The sequence below is a fragment of the Solanum lycopersicum genome, chromosome 12 (assembly GCF_036512215.1).
Source record: "Solanum lycopersicum chromosome 12, SLM_r2.1".
Classification (NCBI taxonomy): Eukaryota; Viridiplantae; Streptophyta; class Magnoliopsida; order Solanales; family Solanaceae; genus Solanum; species Solanum lycopersicum.
The window spans coordinates 68,441,670-68,453,643 of NC_090811.1; the positions used below are offsets into that span (position 1 = coordinate 68,441,670).

At 34.7% G+C, this 11,974-nt stretch overlaps 2 protein-coding genes across 3 annotated transcripts; both read left to right on the forward strand.

The window, feature by feature from the left end:
- Nucleotides 1–2,492: 2,492 nt before the first annotated feature.
- Nucleotides 2,493–8,771, forward strand: ABCB16 (ABC transporter B family member 16). 2 transcript variants are annotated; one of them, XM_069292285.1, is made up of 13 exons: nucleotides 2,493–2,539; nucleotides 3,076–3,425; nucleotides 3,887–3,941; nucleotides 4,042–4,217; nucleotides 4,302–4,523; nucleotides 4,611–4,849; nucleotides 4,927–5,452; nucleotides 5,562–5,835; nucleotides 6,164–7,020; nucleotides 7,102–7,368; nucleotides 7,461–7,724; nucleotides 7,820–8,113; nucleotides 8,239–8,771. In XM_069292285.1, exons 2-13 carry the CDS (start codon nucleotides 3,111–3,113, stop codon nucleotides 8,590–8,592), a joined length of 3,843 nt encoding a protein of 1,280 aa, XP_069148386.1. In that variant the 5' UTR covers nucleotides 2,493–2,539; nucleotides 3,076–3,110; the 3' UTR covers nucleotides 8,593–8,771. The 2 variants fall into 2 exon arrangements, with proteins under 2 accessions (XP_069148386.1, XP_019066857.1); XM_019211312.3 differs by lacking the exon at nucleotides 2,493–2,539 and having other exon boundaries at nucleotides 2,602–3,425.
- A 1,207-nt stretch (nucleotides 8,772–9,978) lies between these two features.
- LOC101251763 (thioredoxin (TRX)-like superfamily protein) lies at nucleotides 9,979–11,900 on the forward strand. Its single transcript, NM_001366383.1, has 2 exons — nucleotides 9,979–10,381; nucleotides 10,874–11,900. The coding sequence occupies exons 1-2, from the start codon at nucleotides 10,025–10,027 to the stop codon at nucleotides 11,744–11,746; spliced, it is 1,230 nt and encodes a 409-aa protein (NP_001353312.1). The 5' UTR covers nucleotides 9,979–10,024; the 3' UTR covers nucleotides 11,747–11,900.
- The last annotated feature ends 74 nt before the right edge of the window (nucleotides 11,901–11,974 follow it).

Consider the following 11,974-nt stretch of genomic DNA (forward strand, 5'->3'; position numbering starts at 1 on the left):
ATTTTTTTAATGTGAAATTAATTCTATCTCAAGTGTTAAGAGAGGTAAAGAGGAGAGATAACTTACCTTCTTTTAAATTGTATTTCAAAAATAAGTAATGTCGTCCTAATTTATCGAATCATCAAAAATCACTCAAAAATTCAGTCTAGCTAATTTTTCAAATCTAAGATCGCATATATATCGAGATCATCAATTGATAAATATTGGGATCTAGATCCTCTTACGGTGAGCACAAACAACTATACGAAATAGTTTATAGATCTAATTAAATACATAGACTAAAATGTTCTCAACAACTAAAAAAATAGATACTTAGAAATTTTATTAATAAGAGAAATAATATCATGAAATAACACATTAAACACGTTATCTGCGTAAAATTATTTATGAAAGTATATATTGAATATGCTATTATAGGTGTTACATTTCCAAAGACTAAAATTTTATAAGTTATTATAAACGCTAAAATATAAATTACAATTTTATCTATGGTGATTTGATCGTATATGAACAAATATTATACTCGAGTGTATATAAATAGAAACTAAGATCAAGAAGTCAATTGTATGTATTAATTAATTAATATATGGCATTTATGCTACCAAAAAAAAAGTTAAAACAATTGTAATTATTTACTTAATTTAATTACTTTTTTAGTGAATTATGGGTATGTGTTGGTGAATATCCAACATTCTACCACTATGTTCCTCTAAAATACATAGTCAATAAATTATTATATTTTAAGACAGTCTTTTTTTTACATATAAAAATAAAATAAAAATTGGTTTGACTGATTTTCCTAGTTAACTAGAGGATCTGATATTTTCTAATCAAAGGAGTTACGAAGTAACGATAAAATTATTTATACGTAATACGTAAAATAATCACTAATACTTATATTATGATAAATTATGTATATGTCATTTATAAATTTTATATAAATATAAAATATTTTGTGCATTAAACTATCCTGTTTAAGATTTGTTTGTTACTATTTGGAAAATTATGCAATTAAGATTCCTTAACTTTTGGTGGCTCAATATTGTAACCAGTACCTCAATATTAGCAATGGAGTGGTTAAATATATTTTATAAGAAACTTTGTAATATAATTTTGAATTGTAGTTTCTTGTCCATGGTATTAGGCAAAGTGGTCCTCAAAAATACTTTAATATATATATATATATATATAATGTTTACATCAAATTATATTAATTTATTACATTATTAATTATTAATTTATTACATTATTAAGTAATTAATAGAGAGAAATATATATTATAATAATCAATTGCAAAGTAGTTCCATCATAAACATTATTAATAAATAATAATAAATTTAATACAGGGGTTCTTAATTTTTATCATTACCTTAATAGTAGTAGCGGAATTTGCACTTACAATTCAAAATATGAAAGAAGTAACACACAAAAGAAATCGAAAATGATACAATATTTATTATATACATAAAAATATAATTTTAACGATATATAAAAAATATAATTTTTCGTTAAAGGTATTGTTAATTTGTCCAAACTCTCTTGACTAGCTCCACCCCGATCGACTCTCGACTCAATGAGGGATAAAAAAGGAACAATAACAACAACGAGATAATCACGTAAACGAGAGATAGCGAAAGAATAAGCAAATATTTAAAAATAATACAGTACTAATCAAAGAATTGTTATTTATTTAGTCTTCTTCACTAATTATTAAGATGACGTTTTCAGCTTAAACATATAATAATTAAAGAATATTAAATCTTTCGTACGAATGTTTAATTAAATAACTAAATTATTGTGAGGATTCGTTTAAGGAATTAATTAAATTTGGAGGATGTCTAAAAGGAATTTATACCTTTTGCTGATGATTTGAGCGTTATTATGGCGCTATCAAACACTTTGCTAATTTAAAATCGAAATTTGTGATTACAAAAATCTTTTTTCGAAAATACTTATTTTTTTTCAATTTTTATTACTAGTAAAAAAGAATTTTTTTTTCTTGAGAAACTTGATCAAACACCTTAATCTCTGAAATCAACATTTTTGTCATTCTTAGAAACTTGGCCACACAAGATATTATTTATATTGTATCTTAACACATCCTATTGTATTCATACTTTGACTTTTTTACAGCGGTCAAACATGTGAATAATGAAAATATATCTTTTTTTTTTCTTTAGCGTTGTGTACTTTTATACCATATTTAACTCTGTGACCCTAAAAAAAAGACAGGACGCACTAAGTTTTCACTATGTGTGGGGTTCGAGGAAGGCCAGGGCAGACCACATGGTCTATTGTACCATCTTTACCTTGCATTTCTACGAAAGACTGTTAATAAAATTTTAAGTTATATTTTAATTTAATTATATTATGTCTTAGTATGGAATAAGACATCTTTAATTTATCTGTAAAAAATCATTTGATGTGACATTAAATATATCTAAAGTCTATTTGAAAGACTATAAATACAAAGAGAGTTTGTTATTCTCTATATGTTTCATTCTTAGTTCATTTTCAAGTTCTTTTGAGTAAAAAACTAGTAAGACAATCATATTACTTTTTTGCATACATGCTTCATTTTTCTTCTTTTATTTTTTCTTCGAGTCGAGGTCTATGAGAAACAGTCTCTCTGCTCTTCGAGTTATTTCAAGAGTATTGACAATGCTTCTTGACTTCACAAGTTATTGTTTGTAGTTTTTCATTAACATACTTATATAATCCTTTGCGTTGGTTGCTACCGTATTATTTGTTGTTGTTACTGTTTATTTTCTTTATATGTTTTACTTGAGGGTTTATCAGAAACTGTCTCTCTACCCTCACAAGGTAAGGGTAAGGCTGCGTATTGATATGTAATTGTTGTTGTATAGTTAAATAATCCTAATTATAGGGTGGTTTCATAATCTTGATGTTCTTGTTATTATTATTATTATTATACTCAACATGTTCCTATTTGATAGATACTTTTAAGAAAAAATATTGAGGTATTACTTCATGTTGTACCACTAAAAGACTTGACTTTTTCTGTTTTATCATTTTCAAAGTTATGTTCATTATGCTTTATTATCTTGCTTACAGGCTGGTATTAAAACGATCGTTGGAGAATCAGACTGATGGAGGAAGAGAATGCGAGTGGACGAGGCACTGATAACATAGAAAATGAAGTTTTAGAATCCTCAGATGGCTTGAATTGTGCACGAGTATCGGACAATACAGAGAAACAGAAAGTGGTTGCTGCTGATAAAGTTCCATATTATAAGCTGTTTTCCTTTGCTGACCCTGTAGATCATGCTTTGATGGTTATTGGTATGATCACAGCTGTTGGTAGTGGAATCTGTTTTCCCCTGATGGCTGTACTGTTTGGAGAGTTAGTTGATTCCTTTGGAATGACTGTGGATAGCGAAAAAATTGTTCATGAAGTTTCTAAGGTACAAGGATTTTTCGATAGGATGCTATTCTGATAGTCATAGCCCAAATCGTCGTTTTGACCCTTCAGACATCACAGTTTCAGCTGTTTTGCTGTGGCCTGTAAGCCTGAGACACATGAAGTCCAAAATAGCGCGTGTCGTGTTCACTTGTACTCATTAGCTCACCCTTCATCATTGGACATCATGCCATCACATACACCTTTAAGGACATAGTAAACTTTTTTTTCCACACCACCATGGAGTCTAATTAGCTTTGATACCATATTTGTGACATCTCGAGTCCATGACATGTAAGGAGATCTCATGGATTTGTACCTGATGCCTCATTGAGACTGTAATCCTCACATTCTCCGTCATGAGTGTCATACTATCCGATACTTGGATTGTTCTGCAGAAGTTCTGATGAATTGGCATGGTGTTATTTCATTAAAATGTTTTCTTTCCTGTGCTATTTTTTTCAGGTAGCCCTTAAATTCGTGTATCTGGCTCTGGGTTCAGGTCTTGCTACATTTATCCGTATGTATACTTGCCATGACGATATACCTTCTTCTATTTTCATGCCATTGTTAAAGTTTAAGTTCAAGAAACCTCACTACTCATACTAGCATCTTTCCAGAGGTGGCTTGCTGGACAGTCACGGGGGAAAGGCAGGCTGCTCGAATCAGATGTTTATACCTGAAAACTGTATTAAGACAAGATATTGGATTTTTCGATCAGCAGACTAACACTGGTGTTATCATCGAAAGCCTGTCTAGTGATACTCTTACTATTCAAGATGCCATCGGCGAAAAGGTATATCTTCAACACAGGCCCTATGTACATCAATACCATTTGATATATGTGGAAGACTTAGCCTGCATTCACATTAAACTGCAGGTTGGAAAATTTATCCAGGTATCAGCTACATTCCTTGGAGGATTAGTAATAGCTTTTATTAAGGGGTGGCGTCTAGCGTTGGTCTTGTCATCTTCGATTCCTCCACTAGTCATATCTTCTGCTGTCTTGATTATCCTTCTGGCGAAACTAACATCCCGTGCACAGACTGCTTATTCAGAAGCTGCAACTGTTGCTGAACAGACAATAAGCTCAATTAGAACAGTATGAAGAGTTGGAAAAAGACACTTCTTTTTAATTTTCAACTGTTTCGAGAGTTTTCATTCACTAAGTTGCTCATTGTTTGGGCAGGTTGCTTCATATACTGGAGAGAAAAGAGCTATTTCTGAATATCAGAATTCTCTGAACAAAGCTTACCATTCTGGTGTACAAGAGGGTTTGGCTTCAGGGCTTGGTTTCGGTGTTTTTATGTTTGTCTTCTATTCAAGTTATGCTTTAGCAATATGGTATGGTGCAAAAATGATTTTGGAACACAACTATACAGGAGGAGATGTGATGAATGTCATTATGGCTACACTGACCGGCTCCTTGTAGGTTCCATTCAAATTTTCTGAATTATATCTACTTATCGTTGGTCTTTTATTCTATCTTCTCATTGTAATTGCAGTACTTTAGGATACGCATCTCCATGCTTGTCCGCGTTTGCTGCTGGAAAGACTGCAGCGTTTAAAATGTTTCAGACGATAAACAGAAAGCCTATCATAGATCCTTATGATATGAAAGGACAGAAACCTCTTGACATTAGTGGTGACATTGAACTTAAGAATGTTCATTTCTGTTATCCAGCAAGACCACAAGAGAGCATATTTGATGGTTTCTCTGTGTCGATACCTAAGGGAACAACGACAGCTATAGTAGGGCGAAGTGGAAGTGGAAAATCGACTGTGATCAGTCTAATAGTGAGGTTCTATGATCCACAGGCTGGTGAAGTTCTGATTGATGGTATAAATATCAAAGAATTTCAGCTTCGGTGGATCAGGGGAAAAATTGGCCTTGTTAGCCAAGAACCTGTGCTGTTTGGTTCGACGATAAAGGATAATATTGCCTACGGGAAGGATGATGCAACACTTGAAGAAATTAAAGATGCAGTTCGACTTGCCAATGCATCCAAATTCATTGATAAATTACCTCAGGTCAGGCTCTAGAGTTCTTCCGTTTTAATTTCCATCAAGTAATAGCTATCGAAAGTTCTTCTCAATAGCTTATAAAAAATATTTTTGGCCATTGCTCCTTCTAATTCAGGGACTAGATACCAGAGTTGGCGATCACGGAAATCAGTTATCCGGTGGCCAAAAGCAAAGAATTGCTATTGCAAGAGCTATACTGAAGAACCCCAAAATTCTACTTCTTGATGAAGCTACAAGTGCTCTTGATGCAGAATCTGAGAGGATTGTTCAAGAGACATTGGATAGTGTCATGATTAACCGAACTACGGTAATTGTTGCACATCGCTTGAGCACAGTAAAGAATGCAGATACAATAGCTGTACTTCAGGAGGGAAAGATCGTCGAAAAAGGTGTGTCATATATACTGATCTTTTCCAGTAAACCAGATTCCAGATTGTTAGTTATTCATGCTGAAATCAATGTGATTATAAAGATGATAGCAGAAAGAGTTAACGGTTAAAAACATTCCTTAAGTATCCTGGTTTTTCGAGTTTCATACCTGAACTATCAGGTGTGGGAGTTTCCTACCTGATAGCTCAGATATGAAACTTAAAAAATCGGAATACTTTAGGCGTGTTTTTGAACCTTCACTCTAGCAGAAATTTATGTATTCTTCTGTTACCTGGCGAATCTTGTCTTTTTTCAGAATGCTAATTACTTATACCTTTCAAACTTTAGGTTCCCACTTGGAACTAATGAGAAACAAGGAAGGAGCATATGTTCAGCTTATACAGTTGCAAGAGCTTAGCAAATATTCAGGAGAGCAAGAGTCAAATGAACTGGATAGTGAAGAGATAATCATAAATCAGCAGATTCCTGTGACACGATCAGCAAGTAGGGGCTCGGCGAGGATTGAGAATAGCAGCCATCATTTGTCGTCCATGTCAGTTAGTGCAGCAGAGAAAGCAGTTGGTGAATGTCATGATCCTAATTCAACAGTTGTATTGAGTAAGGGCAAAGAAAACACGATTTGTCGCTTGGCCTTAATGAACAAACGCGAGATTCCAGAACTATTATTTGGTTGCATAGCTGCAATGGTCAATGCTCTAATATTACCTATTTTCGGGGTACTTCTTTCTAATGTTATCAAGACATTCTATGAGCCGGCTCATAAACTCAGAAAGCATTCAAGATTTTGGTCATTGTCATTTCTTGGTCTAGGATTGGCATCTTTACTAGCGACACCCTTGAGGACGTTCTTTTTCGCTGTAGCAGGATGTAAGTTGATACGGAGAATTCGCCTAATGTGTTTTGAGAAGATAGTTTACATGGAGATTAGTTGGTTTGATAGAAAGGAGAACTCGATTGGGGCAATAGGCTGTCGACTATCTACAGATGCAGCATCTGTCCGAGGTATGATTGGAGAGTCACTCGCTTTGCTTGTGCAGAACACGTCAACGGCTATAGCTGGTTTAGTTATTGGACTAGAAGCAAGCTGGCAATTGTCACTCATAATGATAGTTATGGTTCCTCTAATCGGATTAAACGGATATCTTCACATGAAATACGTTAGTGGTTTTGGAGGTGATGCTAAGGTTAGCTTCAAACTTCTGTACTAACAAAATGCAGCAAGTAAAATTAGCAATTAGCAGTTATGCAAGTGATTTTTTTGGCAGAAACTATATGAGGATGCAAGTCAAGTTGCGAGTGAAGCAGTTGGAAGTATCAGAACAGTGGCTTCTTTCTCAGCCGAAGAGAAGGTGGTGCAATTGTACAAAAGAAAATGTGAAGATCCAGTTAGAGCTGGAATAAAAGAAGGGCTTGTGAGTGCTGCAGGTTTTGGTTTTTCGATGTTCTGCTTGTACTCTGTCAATGCTGCCAGTTTTTATGCTGGTGCTCGGTTTATTGAGTCCGGTAAGGTCACATTTGCTGAGGTTTTTCGGGTAAGTCTCGAGAGGTAAACATAGAACTTTTGTCAAGTCTCTCTTTATAAGTTCCTTCTCTGTCATTTAACTTTCCTACTTCTGAATTTCAGGTTTTCTATGGTCTTAGCTTGACAGCTACCGCGATTTCTCAATCAGGTGGCCTTGCTCCTGATTCCACCAAAGCCAAAACTGGTGCCTCTTCAATCTTTGCACTTCTTGACCGGCAATCCAAGATAGACTCGAGCGATAACTCAGGAATGACATTAGAGAATGTGATGGGGAACATTGAGTTTCGACATATCAGTTTCAACTATCCAAGTCGACCTGAGGTTCAAGTCCTAAACGATATATCCCTAGCCATTAGCTCCGGTGAGGTAAATCCTAACGCATTATTCATAGAACCCTTTTCCACTCTTCTTACGCGATTTGACTACAAATGTGATGAAACAAATGTAATCTTTTATGTTAGACTGTTGCTCTAGTGGGAGAAAGTGGGAGCGGAAAATCAACAGTTATTTCCTTGTTGCAAAGATTTTACGATCCGAATTCAGGCCTTATCACATTAGATGGACTAGAAATTCAAAAGCTGAATGTGAAATGGTTGAGAGAGCAAATGGGACTAGTAAGCCAGGACCCTATATTGTTCAATGACACAATCAGAGCCAATATAGCATATGGAACAGAAACTGATGCCACAGAAGCAGAAATCTTAGCTGCTGCTGAGTTAGCAAATGCTCACAACTTCATCAGTGGCTTACAACAGGTACGCCTCAGTCTCAAACACGTTGAGATCGACTATATAAATCCTCATTTCGTCAGTTAAGCTCAACATTTTCTAGAATTTGCACATATCAGACAGATAAAGATTCATCATGTAACAATGTGCAGGGCTATGAAACAGTAGTTGGTGAAAGGGGCATACAACTATCTGGTGGACAGAAACAAAGAGTTGCAATTGCAAGAGCTATAGTAAAATGTCCAAAAATACTACTACTAGATGAGGCTACAAGTGCACTTGACGCGGAGTCTGAGAAAGTAGTTCAAGATGCACTTGATAGAGTTAGATCAGGCAGAACAACAGTTATGGTGGCTCATAGATTGTCAACAATTAAAGGAGCTGATGTGATTGCTGTGATCAAAGATGGTGTCATTGTGGAGAAAGGAAATCATGAAACTTTGGTTAATAGACAAGATGGTATTTATGCTTCTCTAGTATCAAAGTCTGCCAGCACTATGAATTGAATTAAGTAGGACAGTCCGATGCACAAAACATCTCGCATTTAGCAAGTTCCAAAGGGTCGCAAACCAATGGCTGTAACGTAGATAGTTTACTCCGATACAAGCATCATTCACGTTATTACTTGAATCGGTGACCTATAAGTCACACGAAAACATGAATAAATCAAGTATTTTTTATTCTATTACTTGAACCTGTGACCTAAGTCACACGAAAACATGAATAATGCAAGTACCATTGATTCTATTACTTGAACCTGTGATCTATAACTCACACGAAAACATGAATAGTGCAAGTATCATTGGTTGGTTCTATATATTACTTGTAATTTTTTATTATTGCATTACACCGACTTAATTAAATTATCATATTAGGCTCGATACAAAGAATTACGTGACGTAAAATAAAAGTTAGCTTAACTAAAGAAAAAAGAATTAAGAGTTGTAAATTGTTAATTTCACACTTGATTAAGGAAAGGAATAAATAATCTTTTTTTTTTCAATTTGGAGAATTTTTAAGCCGTCCAAGCAAAGAAACCCCAAAAAGATATTAATTGCTTGCTCCTACAGTAACTTTTAACAAATTCTAAAGCTAATTAGTTTAATACCTTATCTTTATTTTAATAATTTAATAATTTAAATCTCTAATTAATATCTTATTTTTCAAACTTTGCTAGTAAACATGTACACAATCAACAATTTTCTTTTTTATGTTTTAGCCTTTTCGTTTATTATGGTTTAATATGCATATAATTAATTAAAAATCTCTAAATATTTTCACGATCATAAACACTGCAATTTAAAAAAAATTATCGCATTTAAATATCTCTTTTAGTAGAGTGTATATAAACATTACACTAAGGTGATATAAATATTTATCAACGTAATATGTAATAAAATCATTAAAACCCCTCCGCTCTTAATTAAAACTTTCAAATTCAAATCTCCCGGTAATAATAAAATTAAAATATAGAAATAACATCTATTTAAAAAATGTAAAATGGAGGAAGTATTTTATATTTTCTATTGATAAAATATTTGCTATGATAATTATCTTAACATCCCAAAATGAAAAAAGAAAAAAAAACTGAGACCGCAGAATATGCCACGTAATCAATTTCACATCACCACGTGTCACTTATCTGGCACAATCACAGCCGTCGATTCTTCCAAACCTCAATCGAACGGTTCAACGAACACCACAAACGCGTGGCGGGAAGAAGTAAAAACGTGGGAAACTTAAAACTGTCACAATTTAGCGGGTGTACATGCCACATCATCATCCACCTCATCTTTAACCAATCAAAATCCTCCACGTCAGAAAACAGTTACGTCAGTTATTCAAACTATATAATCAAAAAAAAAATTATAAATTTATAGGAAAGAAAAAAAAAATTCTTGTTCAGTGTAAAGTTGAACAAGAATTTGATCATCCATAATGGAAGCCTCTGCCGGAGTTTTACGCCGATTTCCTTCAGTCACCGGCGCCGGTGTCGGAGTTAGCAGCAATCCGTTGAATCGTAGTTGTAGTGTTTCACGTGTTAGTTTGAAATCAATGGGTTGTGGGTTTTACGATGAGGGTTGTTTGGAGTATTATTCATCTGGTAGAGGTGGAATTATTAGGTGTGGGAAGAAGAAGAACAAAGAGAAGGATATGGCGGAGTTGAAGAAAACGAAGAAGAAGATGAAATTACTTAAGGGTTTGACGAAGAATTTGTCGAATTTGAATGGGATGGGATTAGGGTTCGGTTGTGATGTTGATTTGGTTGATCAAGTTCAAGGGAAGACAATTTCGGTAAGTTTTTCTTTTTATGAATTATGGTTACTAGCTTTAGCAATTATACATAGCCTTGTTTGTTATATCTGGTTCATCTGAATCAAGTACTTTCGATCGATGTAGGATTAGACTAGAGTTTAAAAATCCTGGATTCGTCTCTGAATAGGTTTAGCCTTTGTTATATGTTGAAGTTCATTTGAAACTTATAGCAATTTTGTAAACGCTTAGATCTTACTAGACATTGTTGGCAAAAAGATTGAAGCTTTTGAAGTGGTACATTGGATGATTGTTGCAGTGTAATCGATTTTGTTTTAACATGATTAGCACTTTTAACAGCATGTTTTGGTTAATCCTCCAATGTTTAACTCCTTCCCCTGTTGATTTGCTAAGTTTAGTTAGTAGGAAGACAATGGAGTTGTGATTTTTTTGTAGAGGCGCGCGGCTATTCGTGCTAGTACATTTAGTGATTGCTCTTCTAGTTTATTTATGTTGTTGTTTATCTCTATGTAGGAGGCGGCGGAGCTATTGTTGGGACAGCTTCAACAGTTGAAGGCAGAGGAGAAGGAGTTGAAGAGGAAAAGAAAAGAAGAAAAAGCACAAATGAAGATGAAAGTAGCAGCAAGTGAAGTGCAGAGCAACACAAGGAGCTGTGCAATGTCATCATCTTCAAGCTCGTCTTCAGAATCGAGTGATTCAAGTGATGATGAATGTCAAAATTTGGTTGACATGAAAAGCCTGAAAATCGGAACACTTGCTCAAACAATTCCTGAAGCGTGTGATCGAGCACTTGATAATGCAACACTAAACCCTTCCCTTTCAACTCCAGAAGTCGATACAACAGTAGAGATCTCAAGCATGCCATCAACTACCACGGAGGAATCAACTGGGAAGACGACAAGTTTTGAGTTTTCAGTCCCTGAACAAAAAGGCGAATGCTGCTTGGAAGCTAGTGATTGTCACATTGGCAATGTAGGCAGCAGTATCACACCAGGCACTAGGTCTAATGTATCATCTATAGCAGCAGCTACAACGACAACAGCAGAGGGTACAAAGAGAATCGAAGTATGTATGGGTGGTAAATGCAAGCGATTGGGCGCTGGAGCGTTACTAGAAGAATTCCAACGCGTTGCTGGGATTGAAGCTGCAGTCTCTGGTTGCAAATGCATGGGAAAGTGTAAAGTTGGTCCTAATGTCAAAGTTTCAGGGTGTAGCAGCAGCAGCATCTCGGACGCCTTCCAAGCCGGTGACTCGGTTGCTGTTAGCTCTGCTCCAACTACAAGTAACTCTCTATGTATTGGGGTTGGTTTAGAGGATGTGAGTCTAATTGCAGCCAATTTACTTGGCAGATATCAAGAAGTAGGCTTGGCCAATGCTTTGCCTTAAATCTTTTTTTCTTTCATTAGCAATATAGTAGGTAGGTTTTTTTGGGATTTTGGCAATGAGTTTGAATCTTTTTTTGTAATGTAAATATCAGCAATATAGATAAAGTTTGCTATTTATGTGAATATTATCATTATATAGTGAGATGGTTCTTTTTATATTTGGTATAATTTTGTCCTTGTGATGTATGATTTAATCTACAAATGATTTGAACTTTGCATGTAAATCTTT